The following is an 18,987-nucleotide window of genomic DNA, read 5'->3' as shown; positions in this document are numbered from 1 at the left end:
GGATTAACGGGAAGCGGTAACATGCTACACTACTCTAATGCAAGCAGTAGAGAGAAGAATAGGCGATATCTGGTGATCAAGGGGGGGCTTGCCTGGTTGCTCTGGCAAGAAGGAGGGGTCGTCTTCGATGTAGTCGAACACACGAACATCGGCAGCGGCCTCGGAGTCTACCGGAAAGAAGTAACGGAGGGGGAACACAATAAATAACAGAGCAATCAAATGTAACACAACGCAAGATGCGGCGATACGTTGTGCTAGGGGTGACCTAACGTAGGGATAGGTGATACTGGCGAAGGGGTGAAACATCCGGGAAAGTATCCCCGGTGTTTCACGTTTTCGGACAAATGAACCGGAGGGGGAAAGTTCCATGTTCGCTATGCTAGGGACGTGTGGCTGACAAACGGACTACGTATTCGGATTCGTCTCGTCGTTCTGAGCAACTTTCATGTACAAAGTTTTTCCATCCGAGCTACGGTTTATTTTATATTAAATTTTAAAGATTTAAATTATTTTTAGAATTTAATAAATTAATTTAATTCGAAATTGAATTAATGCATCAGCATGACGTCAGCAGTCAACGTTGACCGTTGACCTGGTCAACCTGACAGGTGGGTCCCACCTGTCAGGGGCTGTTAGCTAATTAATAGTAGTTAATTAGGTTAATTAGTTATTAGGTTAATTAATCTTAATTTGTTAATATTAACAGGATTAATTAAGTTAATTAATTATCTTTATTATTTATTTAATTTAATTAATTTAATTTTTTTAAATCATTTTTTATTAAAACGTTCTCTGGGCGGGGCCCATGTGTCATAGGCCTATCTGGCCAGGGCGGGGCCCCCTGTGGTCAGTGACCCAGGGTGGGGCGGCGGCTGTGGCCGGCCAGCCACGGCTGTGCCGCGCGCACGCGGCCACTGGACGAAGCCAGGGCACAGCGAGGCCGGAACGGGGCCAGAGCGGGCGCGTGGGCGCCGGCGCCCGACGCGGCCAGCAGGGGAGGAGGGGAGGAAGGTGTCGGCGCGTGGCCCGTGGCCGGGGCCGGAGCAGCGGCGTGGCGGGGTGAGGGGACAGGGCGGCGCGGCGGTGGAGGAAGTGGCGGTGCTGGCCGGAGCGGTTCACAGGGAGGGGAGGGGAGGCGAGGGAGGCCGAGCGAGCGGTGGCCGGAGTGGCCAGGTCACGCGCGGGGGAGGGGATGTGAAGTGGGGCGAGGCCAGCGAGTGGCAGGGCGGGAGGCCGCGCGAGGCAGGGCGCGCCCGCGAGCAGAGCGAAGCGGGACGGCGGACGGCAAGGGCGGCAAGTGAGCGGGGCTCGCGTGCGACGGGCGCCGGAGCGGTGAGCTACGGGCGCGGGGGAAGAGAGGAGGAGAGGAGGGGCTCACGATGGCCGTAGGGGATGGGCAGTGGGGCGCGGGGAGGAAGACGGGGACAACGCGACGAGGTCGGGGCGGTTCGGCGACGAAGAGGACGAAGACGATGGCGTCCGGCGAGGAAGGCGTGGTAGAGGCGGCATTGGGCGACGGCGGGGAGCGGGGCGATGGCGACTTCAATGGCGTCGGGGCGGTGCAGTGTCCTCGGTGCGGCGTCCTGCGAAGCCAGGGCGGCTACGATGCTCGAGGGGGGGGGTCCATCGGTGGAGGGGTCGGCGAGGTGAGGCGGTCGACGGCGACGGGCGCGTGGGAAGGGCGCCGGCGATGTGGGGCGATGGGCTCGGGGCAGTTGCCCGATCCAGATGGGGAGGAGAAGGGGATCGGGGAGAAGTGGGGGGGGTAGTGGGCGCTAGGGTTCGGGGACAGGGGATAAGGGAGTGAGGGGGGCGGCCTGGGCCGGTTTGGGCTAGCCGGCCAGCTGGGCCACTGGGCCAAGGCCCTTGGGGAGCCGGGGTTTCTTTTCTTTTGTTTTCTTTTTACTTTTTATTTATTTTTCTTTTCTATTTTATTTCTAGTTTCTCTTTCATTTAGTTTTTATCTAATATTAAAATGATCCCTAATTTAGTAATACATTAAAACCCACTACAACAAAAGGTTTGACCCCAAAGCAATTTAGTTTAGTATTTTGTTAATTATAAAAGCATTTAAATATTGGTTTTTGCTACTGTTTTAATCACCTAAGGGTATTTAAACATTTTATAAAAATGGGGTTTCTTCACCATTATTAGCTAGGGATTATTTTTCACAAATAGAACATTTTAGTTTTAATGTTTGAAAACTTTTGCCGTTTGACTTGAGTTTGAATTTTGAATTCGAACGGGATTGAATCATCGGGAGATTGACGACAATAACCGAGGTGACGTGGCATCATTAACAGAGGTTCACTGTAGCTTAATTATCAGGGCGTCACAACTGGGGAGGTGAACAACTACTATTTGCTTCCCAAGAACCCGACCCCTTGCGCACCTTGCATCATAAGGATAGCATCACCAAGGTGATGTTTCTCGCTGCCGTGGCTAAACCAAGATATGGCGAAGGTGGTGAGGTCACATTTGATGGAAAGCTCGGCATTTGGGCTTTTGTCACAGAGTCTCCTGCTCAAAGAACGAGTGAAAATAGAGATAAAGGGACACTCGAGCTCAAATCATTGAAAGTCACACGAGATGTAATGAGGTATTACATGTGTGAGAAACTTATTCCTGCGATCCAAGAGCGCTGGCCGGACGAAGATGAAGGACGGACAATCTATATCCAACAAGATAATGCCACACCACATATTATTCCCGATGACCCGGTTTTTCGACAAGTCGTAGAACAGACTGATTTGGAAATTAAGTTGCTTCAACAGCCTCCAAACAGTCCCGACATAAACATTCTTGATCTCTGCATATTCAGGTCTCTCTAGTCCCACACCGATAGCAGAGCACCTCAAAGCATCAGGGAACTGATAGAAGGTGTGGAGGAGGAATATCGAAACTACCCGGTTGATAAGCTAGCTAGAAGCTTCATGACGCTGCAGTCATGCATCCGAGAGGAAATGAGAAACAAAGGAGCAATAGACTACTCGATCCCTCACATGAGCAAGGACGCCGGCAGGCAGAAGGACGGCTTCCTATAGCTCTATCTATCGACCGTGAGCTAGTTGAACAGACCATAGCCTTTATAGAAGAGGCAGAAGCAATCTTAGCAGCAGAAGCAGCAGGAAAAGAGCAGCAAGAAAAGAGCCGCAACAGCCTTCAAGAAGCAGAAACACCATTCGAATACCAGCAGCCTCCAAGCAGCAGGAAAAGAGAATTAGGAGCGTTCAAGCAGCAAAAACACCCTTCGAGTACTAGCAGTCTCCAAGAAGCAGGAAAAGAGCAACAACAGCCTTCAAGCAGCAGGAAAAGAGCACGAGTAGCCTCCGAGCAGCAGGAAAAGAGCAGCCACCTCCTTCAAGCGGTAGAAACACCCTTCGAGTACCAGTAGCCTTCAAGCAGCAGGAAAAGAGCACGAGTAGCCTCCGAGCAGCAGGAAAAGAGCAGCCACCTCCTTCAAGCGGTAGAAACACCCTTCGAGTACCAGTAGCCTCCAAGCAGCAGGAAAAGAGAACCAGGAGCTGAATGACATTTGCAGCCATGAGTACTTGAAGATTCAGATAAGGTGATGTTGGCAGAAGATTCGGATAAGGTGATGTTGGCAGAAGATTTAGATAAGTTGAATGACCAGTAACTGTTTTTGCATCTTCCTCTGTAAAATACTCCTACTTATAATTAATTGATTAATTTCTCAAGGGAAGAAAGAAGAAGAAGATAAGAATGAGATTTAACTGGATGGTCCTGCTATCTCCTCTTGCTTAATGAGCTGTTAATGTGTGTGCGCCCCCCCCCCCCCCCTCTTTGTTGATGGATGTGGAGGCTGCATTATTTTCCTGCAATAGAGAACTCATGCTGCAGTGATTTCAGGCTCCACCTGCTTCTTACTCCTTTTCTGGATGTGGAGTATTCCTTAATTTGTCCATTTCCGAAAAGCAATAATTCTCCAAAAGTAATCCATGTGTGCTGTGCAAAACTAACTTTGTCATCTTGCAAGTTGCAAGAGCTCTACCCATAATGAAAAATTACTAATTCATGTGGAAGATGAAAATACCTTAAGAATCAAAACATTCATTTGGCTAGTGCTTAATCAAAGTATACTAACTAGAGATGTTCATATCCATAGAGGTGGAAAGTGTATCAAACAATGCTTGTTTTGCTGTGGGGATGAATCTACTCCCCTTTTTTTCACCTGTCCCCATGGCTAGACATGTACAGATCCATAGAGGAATGTTCAGATCCATAGAGGTGGAGTACTTTCTCCCCTTGTTCAATCTGTTTGATTACCACTTTGCAAACGCTGAAGATTGCATAGAGACTTGGCTTGGGGGATTAAATGGTAAACAAAATAAAAATTCAGTCTATCTCTGATGGTGCCACAAGATAAAAATTCAAAGTTCAGACAGGTTCTGATGGACCCAGTCGACAATGCAGTTCAGAAAACAAAAAACTGAGCAGCGGCAGGCAATACTCTATTTGATTCAACTATCTATGCAGATGTGATTGCACGAACCGTGTCGGCAACATCAAAATGTGATTGATCGAATTTTTTTGCATTAGAGAGAAGGATTTGTCTCACCAGAGCAGGGGCGCCTCGCCGGCTGCCTCGGCAGAGGAGGATGCAGGGAAGGAGGTCTCCTCCCCTCAAGCTCGCGGCCACCGGCGCCAGGAGCTTGGCGGCTGTGAAGGGTGCTGCCTTCCTCTCCTCCTGCCTGCAGGTCCGTCCCTGACAGTGCCAACTCGCCACCGTCGCGTCGTGGTGGACGACAGCAGCTCGTCGGCGTCCCCGTGGCGTCCAGTCGCCGGCGTTGTGTTGGTGGTGGTCTGGATCTGGCGCCTTCGGCCTCGCATCGATGGAATCCGTCGCCAGCTTGAACTCAAAGGTCCAAGCTTTTTGAAGTTCGCCGCGGGAAGGAGGAGAGGAGCGCGGAGAGGCCACCGAAGGTGGGGGAGGAGAGCGCGGCGACGCGATAGAAGGTGGGTGGGGAGGGGAGAGAGCGCGGCGGCGAGCCGGAGAAGAGCACTGAGCGGACCGCGGCGGCCAGCCGGAGAAGAGAGTGAGCGCGGTCCTCGCGGGTTCGGTCGGAAATAGATGAAGGGGGTTTTCGCAAAAAAAAACGCCGCGACGACTAAATCGGAACGGAGGGATAGGGAGTAGATTACAGTGTCCTGCGTAGATCAGACGTTAGCACGACCCTTCTTTCTTCCATTGGCCGACACAGAACCAGCGCGCTGAGGATGCATCAAAACTTTCGCGTGTTCCAACTCCCAACTCCCTCTTTATCAAAATAAACAAACTGACATCGTCGGTGCCGCGGCAGCTCCATGGTTCACACCAAGACGTTTGAACTGCCATCGTCAGCGTCAGGATTCACACACGACACTGGCACGGTGGCCACAAACATCTCAACGCATGTGCAAGGAATGCAAGTAATGAGCTAAAGCGCTCCACCAAACAAGGTGGTAGGCGCCATAAGTACGGACTCGAACATAACCAATTTACAACACCTTCTAGTTAGGGGTATGGTATCACTGCCACATTGCGAACATAACCAATTTACAATACCTTCTAGGTAGGGGTATGGTATCACTGCCACATTGCCGGTTCAAGAGCCACTTCTCAAAATTCCCTCTGTACACGGGACTCCCAACTCCCTCTTTACCAAAATAAACAAACTGACATCATCGGTGCCGCGGCAGCTCCATGGTTCACACCAGAACGTTTAAACTGCCATCGTCAGCGTCAGGATTCACACACGACACTGGCACGATGGCCACAAACATCTCAACGCATGTGCAAGGAATGCAAGTAACGAGCTAAAGCGCTCCACCAAACAAGGTGGTAGGCGCCATAAGTACGGACTCGAACATAACCAATTTACAACACCTTCTAGGTAGGGGTATGGTATCACTGCCACATTGCGAACATAACCAATTTACAACACCTTCTAGGTAGGGGTATGGTATCACTGCCACATTGCCGGTTCAAGAGCCACTTCTCAAAATTCCCTCTGTACACGGGACTCTCAACTCCCTCTTTACCAAAATAAACAAACTGACATCGTCGGTGCCGCAACAGCTCCATGGTTCACACCAGAACGTTTAAACTGCCATCGTCAGCGTCAGGATTCACACACGACACTGGCACGGTGGCCACAAACATCTCAACGCATGTGCAAGGAATGCAAATAACGAGCTAAAGCGCTCCACCAAACAAGGTGGTAGGCACCATAAGTACGGACTCGAACATAACCAATTTACAACACCTTCTAGGTATGGATATGGTATCACTGCCACATTGCCGGTTTAAGAGCCACTTCTCAAAATTCCCTCTGTACACAGGACTCCCAACTCCCTCTTTACCAAAATAAACAAACTGACATCATCGAGGCCGCGGCAGCTCCATGGTTCACACCAAAACGTTTAAACTGCCATCGTCAGCGTCAGGATTCACACACGACACTGGCACGGTGGCCACAAACATCTCAACGCATGTGCAAGGAATGCAAGTAACGAGCTAAAGCGCTCCACCAAACAAGGTGGTAGGCGCCATAAGTACGGGCTCGAACATAACCAATTTACAACACCTTCTAGGTAGGAGTATGGTATCACTGCCACATTGCCGGTTCAAGAGCCACTTCTCAAAATTCCCTCTGTACACGGGCTCACGAATAGATCATATGGTGGTTCAAACTTACAGCGGCTACAGAATACGCCCTATCATATCACTTGTGGGTCATCATCACCGAGTTGATTACATGCATCATTAGGCGGATGTTGTTGGCTTCCAGTGGGCTGGTTCCTGGTACCGACTGTTGGCGGGCCAAGACGCCATAGACTTGCTCAAATATTGGCCTCACATGCGCTGCAATCATCTGATGGGTTGGTTGGATTGCCATGGCGACCGCTGTCATCCATTGAAGCTTCAGGGGTGTGTCGTTGGCTATGTCGCATGCCAGTTGCTGGAAAAGGGCCAGAAGGACCCCTTGGTTCAGAGGAACGGGGTTCAGTCTACACAGACCTTGCAAATCAACCTGCCAGAAAGGGTATCAGGTATCAACACTTATACATATGCTAGTTAAAAGGTTGTATGGCCTGATGAAAGTGTTTCTCCATGGTGTAACGAAAGCATGGGTGCATCAGATGGACTAACTATAAGATGCAAATTTGTATGTCTACATCTCTTGATTTGCTCAAGAAAATGGGGAATAAGCCAACCACACTTAAAAAATTGAAGTGTGGCCAATACCTGAGAGCACAACCAAGATACCATGGAGACGTCACTTCTTTGAAGAGCCATCGTAAACGCCTCATCGATTTTTTGCTCAGATAATAGTCTGGTTAACTCCTTCATCGGGTCCAGTGGAACATCAGCCTAAAACAGCAATTACAACCAGTAAACCAAATGCTTGATGTTTTCAATATTCAGAAAACACACAAATGAACTGTGGTGGGGTGGGGGGTTAAGACTATTATCAAATAGATAGAGCAAATAGGTAGACCCCTTATTTCAATATTCAGAAAACCCACGTATTCAATTGTACAGAAGGCTAAGGATGGAAACAGTCTGATAGAGCAAATAGGTAGACCCCTAGAGAGTGGAAAATTTAGTATTTAGTACCTCGGGGAGATTGGGTATTGGTCCGTTGATGGGCTGCAAAGCAGTATTATGTGATATTGGGTTCCCTGATGCAACTAGTGCCAAAAGCTTGCGCTGGCCATCAAGTAACTCTGATGTAAGACCCTGGGTAATTGATGATGCTGAATTGATTGTTTCCTGAAAAAAAATCAAATGAGAATGAAAGTATGAGCATTACTCAGCATATGGGAAAACTGTATAATATATAGAGCTTGTGTCTTCATATTTATGGCCTCTGGCACTGCATGTAATAAGAACAAAATGAAAGACTTGCAAGCCTACCCTTAAAGTCTGTGCCAATGGACTATGTGCTGCTGCAACCTGCTGCTGGATAGCAGTACCATGCTCAGACATGCCCTTCTGGAATGCACCATCCACTTGCTCAAACATTGTCTTACAAGATTGTTCAAATGCTGGGATAATTGATGACTCAAAGCTTGACCGTAAAGCATCCTGCAGGGCCCAAATTAAGAAGCAATAAATCAATGCTGACAAAATGATCATCCATGGTAATAACCCGATCCAGATATGTAGTGAGTTGCTTGGTGACCCAATGGAATCTCATTTTGTATGTACAGTTATAGAAGTTGGGGTTGGATATGCAAGATTTTGTTTGGTTGCCAAAATAGTAAATTACAAGGTGCTTGGCTGACTAAATTAGCATGGTACAGTATTTGGAGTGAATGGATGTGTGCCTACGAGATATGCCCATGCTACATGGCACTATGCGACAAATCTGCTCACAAAATACAATGTTTCATGATCTTATTCTTAGACATCACCTACCCATATGATCTTCCTAAAGAACACCTAAAAACAACTCCAACGTGCACAATCCCATGCAAGGATAGGTTCATTCCACCAGCCATTCAATTCTAAGGCCCTGTTTGGTTCATAAGTCCTAGGACTTTTTTTAGTCCCAACTTATAAGTCCCAAGTCCCTAATAAGTCCCTACTTGTTTGGTTCCTGGGACTTAACATGGACTAAAAGACCATATTACAACTATAAGTCCCTCCTTGAGAGTCTTATTTCATAAGTCCCAAATGCCCACTTTAAGTCCCTATAAGTCCCTCCTGTTTGGTTTAGATGGGACTTAAAGGGACTTATTTAAGTCCCTACACCAATAAGTCCCTGTAACCAAACACCCCCTAAATATGTAATGCGCACGAAACATAATAACTGTGAAAAAACAAATCAAGTTGGCACAAACAAATCATGCTTACCATGTTCCATTTGAAATTAAGAGCTTTGCTGCTAATGATCTACAAGGACTATATACGCGCCAAAGATACATACCTGAAGTGCCTGCTTGGCAGATGTATGGAACTGTGTTTGGATCTGCTTAGCAACAGTAGCTTCAAGTTTCGTACTTATGGACTTATCCAGCTGATTCGCAACCTTTTCCCCGAGAACTTTCTGAAACGGAAAAATTGATGAGAAATATGAGGGAAATCACAATATAGGGAACAACAAGAATAGCCCCAACCTGAAGCGAATCCGAAACAGCAGAAGACAAGGACTTCTCAATGATAGGTGTTGTTGTTCGTGCAATGGTGGGTCCCAACAACGATATTTCTCTCTTTAATGATTTCTCCAGTATAGCAGGAATGTCCTTGTTTACAGAAGTTGTGATTAGAGTAGAAATCTGCTGCATTCGCTCTCTTTCAACCTTTTCATGCCTTGCATTTTCCTCCTGGATACGAGCCCACATGGCATCAACGTTAGCCTTTATGGACTTCTCAATATTACGCCCAAGTGATGTCTCGATCCTTTTGCCCTCCTTTGCAATAGGAGCAGACACAATTGTGTTCAGCTGCTTTTGCATGTCAGTATGCATTGCCATAAGCTGCAATGGCACAAGCATTGTCAATATCGTAATGCCTTGCATCAGAACTAAAATTTAAGACTGTCTTTGTGCAAGATAAATTATGTCATGCTTCCATGGCATCAAGTAACAAAAAATACTTTCATATTATGGAACAACATGAACACAAGAATAGTTCAGAAATTATAGAAAACTAGGACAGTGCAATCAAGATTAGAGGTTAATATGGTGCACAGTCGCTTGCTTGGAAACTAATCCCTCAATTCCAAATTACTTGGAAGTTCTAGCTTTGTCCTAAGTCAAACTTTTTAAAATTTCACCAAGACTACAGAAAAAATATACGAGCATCTACAGCACCAAATAGTTTCATTAAATTTGCCTTAAAATATATTTCATACTCTATATATTTGACTTTGTAAATATTAGCACATTTTTCTATATACTTGGTCAAACTTAATAAAGTTACTTAGGACGAAGCTAGAACTTCAATTAATTTGGAAGGGGGGGAGTAGAATTTTTACTATACAACCAGGATGTTATACAACATTTATTTTTTTTGCGGGTGATTTACAACATTAACTGTATGCTGCTGTATTCAAGCAACATGCATTGGCATTGTCCAAAGGCATTTTAACAAGCAGTTAGAGAGCAGCAGTCCTCAGAAAGTCAGAAGTAGATAAGCCCATGATCTATTTCCAACTCTAAAGTTCAATATGCGGATCAGGAATGATGCGCAATGCACAATCACAGGTTAGAATCTCAATTTCAGGCTTATTACTTGACCTGAAACACACATACTTATTCCGGATCACATGAAAGAACTGGCATTTCCTTTTATGTAATGGTGAGTGACAATTTCATTCTTGTAACTAAACAAAAGCCAACCAGCTGTTTTAATTACTTCAACCATCAAAACAAAGGGGATGAACTGATAAATCGGCTATAAATTTTGATCAACCACAACTCAATTTATCTAACAAATGTTCATGTTTAACTGGGCTGCAGTCTTAGCACATTTTCTAGCAACTATTTCGATGTAAATCATTTGAAGTCTACCAGCATCGAATAATGTCAGACAAGTTTCAGCACTAAGGGAGAGAAACTTCTATTGTAATCACCTGTTGCAATTTTCCTTGAATGGCAGATACTTGCGGGACAGAATCAATGGCAGGGTTTGTATTGCTTGGGTGTTCATGTGATGAATCAGTAGAGTTGAAAGTGCTTGTAAGAGGAGACATCTGCCCAGACACCTGAGGATGCAGAACTTTCTCCTCTTTGGTAGGTGAGGGTAACTGCAAGTTCCTTGACGAAGAGCCATTGATGTTTTCAGTAGCTTCAGCTGTTCTTCTTGGAAGATTTTCATCCCGAGCACCAGAATGTTGTTTCAGAAGTGTGGGGTCTGATCTCTGTGAATCTTCCACACTATACTTGTCAGTTGTTACCGAACGTTCACTAATTGTCTCTACAGTTTGCTCTGAAGACATGTTAAGTCTCTCCATTTTCTCTTGAACAATTTGGGTCTCCTTAACATCCTCAAATCCAATATTTTGATCTGCTTTTTTCTCAACCACAAGTTTTGACTCCATTTCTGCATTCTGTGGGCTGCCATTAGCAGTCGATTCAGCAGATGGGAGCACACCTGAAATAATTTCAGATGGGGTAATCAAGTGTGTGGCATTCACTCCGACCTTAAACGTGGGATGAGGATCTGAAACTGTACCATCAACCTGGCCACCTCTTGGCTCTTCATTCCCAAAGCAATCCTTCCTATCAAATGCTCCTTGCCCACTTGTACCATCAGAATCCATCCTTTTCTTTGAATAATCAACAGATGACTTGTCCCCATCATGATCACCAAGAGATGGACCTCTTGAAGCATCTCTTCTCAAGACAGCTTCTGCATAAGATCCAGCATTATCCATGTTTGATGAAGGAGTTGGGGATGAGACATGAGTAGCAGTATCAACTTCTGTGTACACAGACAATGGGGATGAAATTTTAATACCAACATCAAGAGTGTGAATTAACTGAAGCAATAGGGTGTTAAGTTACTATTGTGTTACCTGTTCCCTGATGATCACTCAGTGGTTTAGTTTCTGTTGATGACTCCACTGATGCCACTTCTAGAGGTCTCTCATATACATGGGAAATAGCCAGATCCCTACCAAGCCCAGCGTTATCAGCTGTAGGAGGCAAACAGAGTGATAACTCCAATCCATACTGCTGGATAGCCATTGTCTGGACACAATAGACTTGTACTACATGTTCACCATCAGGCTGGCTTTCATGTGTTCCCGTCAGACTTAAAATAGGCATTGCAACTGTGAAATCTGCTATATAGTCCAGACGAGTAGAAGCAGGATCTGGACCATACTCAACATGAATAGCATATATAGCGTTCTTTTTGGCATTCGCAAGCAAAATAAGGCTAGCTTGTGGCAACACTGCTACTTGGTTGAAAAATGCTTCCTCAAACCTATTTTCCAGAGAACTCACAAGTTCCAGAGTTTGAGTGCATCTCCAAGTCTCAGATTCACTTGGCAACAACCAACCTTCCTTATCAGAGGAAGCCCAGATTTTTACTTCTCGGTTGAGAGGCCCCTGCGATATTTCACAAAAGTTAACACCATGAAAGAATTATGCTAAATGAAGGCATACGCAAGATTAATTTCCAAGTTTGCAAGAGTGTCCATGCATTGTTTATCGTAACGACATACTGATAACAGGAAAACCTATGCAAACTATAATTAGGACACAGTGATCCTTTCTGCACTATTTAACTCCAGTTTTCAGGCACTGCCATGATGTTTAAGCATGGTGAGACTTCAATCAATCCTATATGAACTGGGCAACTGTGTTGTGGTTATTCATTGTTTACAGAATAACATGCTGCTGAGGGTAGAAGAATGCATACCGCTGTAACGAGATTTATATGATTTGGTTGCTCTGGTGCTGTAAGGAAAGAAACCGAATAAACAGCTTTACCATCATGCGGTTTCATCACAGATAAAGGCACTGTCCTGCGATCATCCCAGATTTTTACCTGCCAAAATAAACAGTACACATAATAAACTGCATCTACAGATTCAGAGAGTATCTTTTGGTCACATGGCGCCAACAAAAGAACAGGTAGGTTATTCCCAGATCGCCATCACAAAAGAAGAAACTTCTACGAGAATGGCATTTTTGCCCATGTCTAGCAGGATAACAAAAATTAACTGAACTAAGATCAGCAGTCCTAGCATGCTTTAGTTGCATACAGCTCACAGTGGAGCTGGACAGCATATTCAAACATTTTAGACACTATCAATTAAATCGAAACAAATCTGAAATTGAATGTGCAATGGAACTGAAGTTTAAGCGGGATGTTCAGGATCATTTGCTTTGCCAACCATTTATTTACTGTGCTATTGCCTATCATGAAGTATAGGTTTCTTAACCAATAACAGGATATTTTGTACAAACCGTGCCATCTTTTGATGCTGAAGCCAGACGGGTAGTCATCCATTGAGATAAGGACAGATCTGTGACATCCCCGTCATGTTTACCAACCAAGTGCACACCATCAATGAGCTTATCAAGTGAACATTTAAGAGGCTCTTCTTTACTGAAGTCTCTTCCTCTTCCCACTTTTGTTGTGTCTATTTTTAAGACACAGTTCCCTATTCCAACAAACAGAATTTCCTGCAAGATGAGTGCATAAATCATTAACAGAAAACCAGTAAGACACCGAAAGCGACAGGTGGTATAGATGAGGCTCTACTTGCTTATGGGAGTGCCAGCATATTCTTGGATGGTAAGTTCCAGCATCTCCTACTATCTGGATGGCCATTTCAATCTTTCCTGTGATTTGTGGTTTATTTTCCTCATCGGGTCCCTCGTCAATCTTCCATACATATATACGCCCATCTACGCTTGCACTGTCGAGAAGCAAAACAAAATATTAACTGTGTGTGAAAGAGAAGGATTAGTGATGAAACCAGCTATGGTGTGCAATAACTGGAGGGCACTACACCCTTCTGTCAGGTGAGCACCATCCAATAAAATGATGGCACAGTAGCAAAGGTACCCAACAGAGCTACCCTAAAATTATAAGAAAAGGCATCCAGAAGGTCCCATATATCGATAGAAGTACCTTGCTAAACGATGGACATCTTCTGCAAAGAAAGCCATGTCCGTCACCCTCTGCAGCAAACAAAATAAGGCCACGCTAAATATAATAAAGAAATGCACCTTCATGCGAACTAAAATCAACATTACCTCATGAAACAAGACAAATGCAGAACTAATAAAAAATTGGCGCTGAAAATCAGATATGTACAGCTCATATTATATAAGTACGATAACAGATGACAAATGGACCCGTCAGTATGAGAAAGAAGAATTAATTCCAGTGGACTATAAATATGACTAGTCATTAATAACCTGAACCTGGCTTATGCAGCAAGCATATTAGCTATTCCCTTTGGATTTCTGCTGCACGTAGCACCATATTATTTCACTTGACAACATAACCTTCCAATAAATATCCCACCCATATTTAGTTAATAGTTAGTAGTCAAGACCTCAGACTGGAATATGACTGTCATCATATGCAATATAAGAGTCCAGATTTGCTGCCCCCGGTACGTAGGGAACAACACTAGATCCAGCGCGAGTTCGTACTTTGAGATTGCATGTTTTGTGTATATACACCATGCAACACTTAACTTTTTCAGGTGAACTAATCTGTATCTAGTTTATACCAATCAATTTCCATGCATCCCATCATTGGAAATGAATTTATGATTGAGGCATAGTCTACACCATAGCATCACACCGTTTCCTCGCCACACAAATTAATGCTTATGCATAGAGCAACAAATCTGCACTAACATCACGGGCTCCAACAAGGCACTTGAGCATATAAACTACTCAACAGCAAAAAGTTATTGGTACGATCAGTCTACAGAAGACATACCTGTGTGTGCCCACGAAGGAGCGAGCGGAGTGCGGTGTTGATGTTGAGCACGCGGATGTTGCCAAGCTTGAGGCCGTACACGATGTACGTTCGGTTTACAGCGATCTGCCGGCCCAGCACCAACCCCGGGTCCGAAGTGTACTTGGTGATGGGCGTCACTTCCAGCTGTGGTGGCTGCGCCTCCCCTGGCAGCCGCGAGTCCACGTCGTGCACGGCCCTGTCCCCCGGTCCCAGCAGCCTGCCCCGGGGCATCTTGCTGCTTGTGCTTGTCATCCTCGCCGGCGGCGCGGACGGCATCGCTGGCAGCGGCGCCACCGGGCCGCCAGAGAACTCCGATGACGTAGGCGGCATGGACACCACGGACTCGAGGTGGGTGGGCGCGGTGTTGCCCAGCAGCTGCATGAGCCGAGCTCCCGGATTGGGGCCGGGGCTGTGGTTAGGGATAGGGTTTGCGGCGGGGTTAGGGTTCGCGAAGGCGGCGACGGGGAGGTGGACGGCGTTGGGATCGGTGGGGTAGTTGAGGTACTGGTTGCGGTGGAAGGGCGGGGTGGCGGGCGGGTAGGAGTAGGGGCCCGGCGGCCCGGTGGCCATCGGCGCGCCGGGCGGGGCGCCCGGGAAGATGCCAGTGGGGGTCGGCACGGTTGTGGGGTGGTTAGGGTTTGGGGGAGGCTTGAAGAGCCTGCTGAGCTCGAAGGGGACGTTGGGGTTGGGGTTGGGATTAGGGTTTCCGGAGGGCGACGCCATGGGAAGCCGCTCGAGGTCGAGGTGGATCTGTAGTTGAAGTGGGGTTGAGATGAGGAAGGGGGTGGAGGAGGAAGACGTAGAGGAAGGAGGAGGCAGAGGAGGAAGACAGAGGATGCTCCCCTGGTTTTTGCGGTTTGAGGATTTTGGGAGCAATGGCAGCTGTCAGTGGCCACCTCTTATGATGATCAGTTTAAGTTGAAGTTTAAAGGAATGTACGTTTGAGTTTGTTTAAGATTAAACGAGTGTAGGTTTCTGAAAAAATAGGGAAAGAGGGACGAATGTGTTCTTAAATGTTGATTAAGACAATGAATTGAGCGTAGCTCGGATGATTAGTTTTTCTGTAGTCAAGAAACCAGTCCACCAGGATTCAAGTTCTGAACTTAGCATTGTTGCTTTTATTTTCTTGGATTTAGGAGTTATTCGACAATTCGCCGGCTCCGCGAAATCGTACTGTGGGACAGCTATTTCCTCGCTCCATGATTTTCAATACAACTCCGTCGGCTCTGCGAAATCACAGAATATATGGAGCAATTGTGTCCCCGCTCCACGATTTTCAACTACAACTCCGCCTGCAATTGTTTCCCCGCTCCACGATTTTCAACTACAACTCCGCCTACTCCGGGAACTGGGTCGTGGAGCGGAGGGACTCCGAATAGGCCTTTAGTTTAGGCTTTTCGACGATGTTTGTGCAGTGGGCGGAGACGTTTCGTCAACTACGAAGGTGCATGTGATATTTTGGCGAAGGAATTTGCCGCTAGCGCCTCGCCCACGCGCGGACTGCAGAAACTGAACCGGTGACCAAAATTTTGGCTAGGATCCAAAATATTGGCTGTGAACCAAATGCACGCCACCCCCATCGGTCAACGTCAAATTATTGGCATGGCAGGTTGAGGCTACCATCCAAACAGCCCCTTATATGCAACATACATGTCGGAGTAAATGACCACGGGTAGCCTCATCAGCCTCCCATGGTATTTCAAGACATCGGGGCCGGCTGCGCCCCTCAAGAATCAAAGGCAGAAGGCCGCCTTCTTGGGGCCCGCTGGTCCAAACGGCCGGCTGCCAGGAGGCGGCGAAACCCAGAAGACGACCACCGAGTGGGCCGACTCCTAGCAGGCGGCCCCTCGTGCCCTCAAGGTTAGCACCCACATAATTACGACGAGACAGGGCGTGGCAACAGTGCAGCCTGCCACCCCCGAATCTAGGGCGGAGCGTGGCACAGTGCAGCGTATTGGGCAGACGTCCCTCGCCCAACGCAGCACTGTTGCCATGCGGCCCATGACATCACCATGGCAGAAGAGGACATGCTCCCACGACGGGCTGTCGGTGCGGCCCGCAGGCGGCGGGCCCTACCTGTCCGAGAGAAGCCAGAAGGCGGCGAGCCCTGACCAGTCGGCTCAGGGGGAGGCCGGCCCCTGACCAGGCGGCCCTCCCCCTTCCTTGGAGTTTGTGCGCCATTAACCAGAAGAGACGGGGTGTGGCTACAGTGAACGCCCACCAGGCGGCAGGACTATAGCCACGTTCTCCCCGACAAAGCACGCATCATCAGCAGCATGGCTACAGTACTAAGCAGCCGGCAAGACCCGCAAGCAGCGGGTGCGGCCTGTCGGCCAAGTACGAGACAGCCGGTGGGACCCACCAGGCGGCGGGCCCCAGCTGCCGACGGAGAAGTCGGCCACCAGAGACACTGACAGCCGGGTCCTACACTCGGCTAGATTACCATTGTACCCCTGGGGGTAGGCCTATATAAACCCCCCAGGACACCCATGCAAAGGGTTCAGCTTCTTAGAGACCACACACACGTAGAGAGAGGAGAGAGCTAGCCTTCCCCTTATTCCTCCTCTAGCCAAACAGCTCAAGGAGCCACTTGTAGCTACTTATTGAGATAGTGATCATGCGGAGACCCCGCAGAGCAGGACTATGGGTGTTATTGTTGGAAATATGCCCTAGAGGCAATCATAAAATGGTTATTATTGTATTTCCTTGTTCATGATAATTGTCTATTGTTCATGCTATAATTGTGTTATCCGAAAATCGTAATACATGTGTGAACACATAGACCATAACATGTCCCTAGTGAGCCTCTAGTTGACTAGCTCGTTGATCAATAGATGGTTACGGTTTCCTGACCATGGACATTGGATGTCATTGATAACGGGATCACATCATTAGGAGAATGATGTGATGGACAAGACCCAATCCTAAGCATAGCACTAGATCGTGTAGTTCGTTTGCTAAAGCTTTTCTAATGTCAAGTATCATTTCCTTAGACCATGAGATCGTGCAACTCCCGGATACTGTAGGAATGCTTTGGGTGTACCAAACGTCACAACGTAACTGGGTGGCTATAAAGGTGCACTACAGGTATCTCCGAAAGTGTCTGTTGGGTTGGCACGGATCGAGACTGGGATTTGTCACTCCGTATGACGGAGAGGTATCTCTGGGCCCACTCGGTAATGCATCATCATAATGAGCTCAATGTGACTAAGTAGTTAGTCACGGGATCATGCATTACGGAACGAGTAAAGTGACTTGCCGGTAACGAGATTGAACGAGGTATTGGGATACCGATGATCGAATCTCGGGCAAGTAACGTACCGATTGACAAAGGGAATTGTATACGGGATTGCTTGAATCCTCGAATCGTGGTTCATCCGATGAGATCATCGTGGAACGTGTGGGAGCCTACATGGGTATCCAGATCCCGCTGTTGGTTATTGGCTAGAGAGGTGTCTCGGTCATGTCTGCATGATTCCCGAACCCGTAGGGTCTACACACTTAAGGTTCGATGACGCTAGGGTTATAAGGAAGATTTGTATGTGATTACCTAATGTTGTTCGGAGTCCCGGATGAGATCCCGGACGTCACGAGGAGTTCCGGATTGGTCCGGAGGTGAAGATTTATATATGGGAAGTCATCATACGGTCACCGGAAATATTCGGGGGTATACCGGTATTGTACCGGGACCACCGGAGGGGTTCCGGGGGTCCACCGGGAGGGTCCACCTGCCCCGGAGGGCCTTATGGGCTGTAGGTGGAAGGGAACCAGCCCCTAAGTGGGCTGGGTGCCAACCCCCTAGGGCCCATGCGCCTAGGGTTGGGGGGAACCCTAAAGGGGGGCGCCCCCCTTGCTTGGGGGGCAAGCCCCCTCCCCCTTGGCCGCCGCCCCCCGGCCCCCTTCTCCCTATAAATAGAGGGGTGAGGGGAGGGCTGCAGTACCACATCCAAGGCGCAGCCCCTCCCCTCCCCAACACCTTTCCTCCTCCGCGTGAGCTTGGCGAAGCCCTGCCGGAGAACTGCCACTCCATCAGCACCACGCTGTCGTGCTGCTGTTGGAGCCCTCTTCCTCAACCTCTCCCTCCTCCTTGCTGGATCAAGGTGCGGGAGACGTCACCGGGCTGCACGTGTGTTGAACGCGGAGGCGCCGTTGTTCGGCGCTAGGATCGGAATCCACCGCGATCTGAATCGCTACGAGTACGACTCCCTCATCCGCGTTCTTGCAACGCTTCCATCTCGCGATCTTCAACGGTATGAAGATGCGCTCTCCTCTCTCTCGTTGCTAGTTACTCCATAGATTGATCTTGGTGATGCGTAGAAATTTTTTAATTTCTGCAACGATCCCCAACAGTGGGATCATGAGCTAGGTCTATGCGTAGTTTCTATGCACGAGTAGAACACAAGTTGTTGTGGGCGTCGATTTTGTCAATTTACTTGCCGTTACTAGTCTTATCTTGATTCGGCGGCATCGTGGGATGAAGCGGCCCGGACCGACCTTACACGTACGCTTACGTGAGACAGGTTCCACCGACTGACATGCAC

The 18,987-nt window shown here is 47.6% G+C and overlaps 1 protein-coding gene across 2 annotated transcripts; it reads right to left on the bottom strand.

Moving 5' to 3' along the window:
- Positions 1–6,405: 6,405 nt before the first annotated feature.
- On the bottom strand, positions 6,406–15,343 carry LOC109733927 (enhancer of mRNA-decapping protein 4). Of its 2 annotated transcripts, XM_020293137.4 has the most exons (14): positions 14,426–15,343; positions 13,601–13,650; positions 13,229–13,385; positions 12,931–13,149; positions 12,380–12,508; positions 11,529–12,066; positions 11,186–11,434; positions 10,584–11,104; positions 9,127–9,486; positions 8,937–9,056; positions 7,922–8,092; positions 7,622–7,777; positions 7,250–7,375; positions 6,406–7,034 (listed from the first exon to the last, which is right to left on the bottom strand). In XM_020293137.4, exons 1-14 carry the CDS (start codon positions 15,167–15,169, stop codon positions 6,726–6,728), a joined length of 3,849 nt encoding a protein of 1,282 aa, XP_020148726.1. In that variant the 5' UTR covers positions 15,170–15,343; the 3' UTR covers positions 6,406–6,725. The 2 variants fall into 2 exon arrangements, with proteins under 2 accessions (XP_020148726.1, XP_020148725.1); XM_020293136.4 differs by having other exon boundaries at positions 10,584–11,434; positions 14,426–15,340.
- Positions 15,344–18,987: the final 3,644 nt, after the last annotated feature.

Source organism: Aegilops tauschii, chromosome 7 (assembly GCF_002575655.3).
Source record: "Aegilops tauschii subsp. strangulata cultivar AL8/78 chromosome 7, Aet v6.0, whole genome shotgun sequence".
Taxonomy (NCBI): Eukaryota; Viridiplantae; Streptophyta; class Magnoliopsida; order Poales; family Poaceae; genus Aegilops; species Aegilops tauschii.
Note: the sequence above shows the minus strand (reverse complement) of the source record. Positions and strands in the feature narration are given on the sequence as shown.

Excerpts from the sequence above, each read along its gene's own strand:
- LOC109733927 (XM_020293136.4), bottom strand. The coding sequence starts at position 15,169 with ATGGCGTCGCCCTCCGGAAACCCTAATCCCAACCCCAACCCCAACGTC. Across the intron at positions 12,067-12,379 it reads ATATAAATCTCGTTACAGCG|GGGCCTCTCAACCGAGAAGT; the intron begins GTATGCATTCTT and ends GAAATATCGCAG. Across the intron at positions 7,778-7,921 it reads CATTGGCACAGACTTTAAGG|GAAACAATCAATTCAGCATC; the intron begins GTAGGCTTGCAA and ends ATTTTTTTTCAG.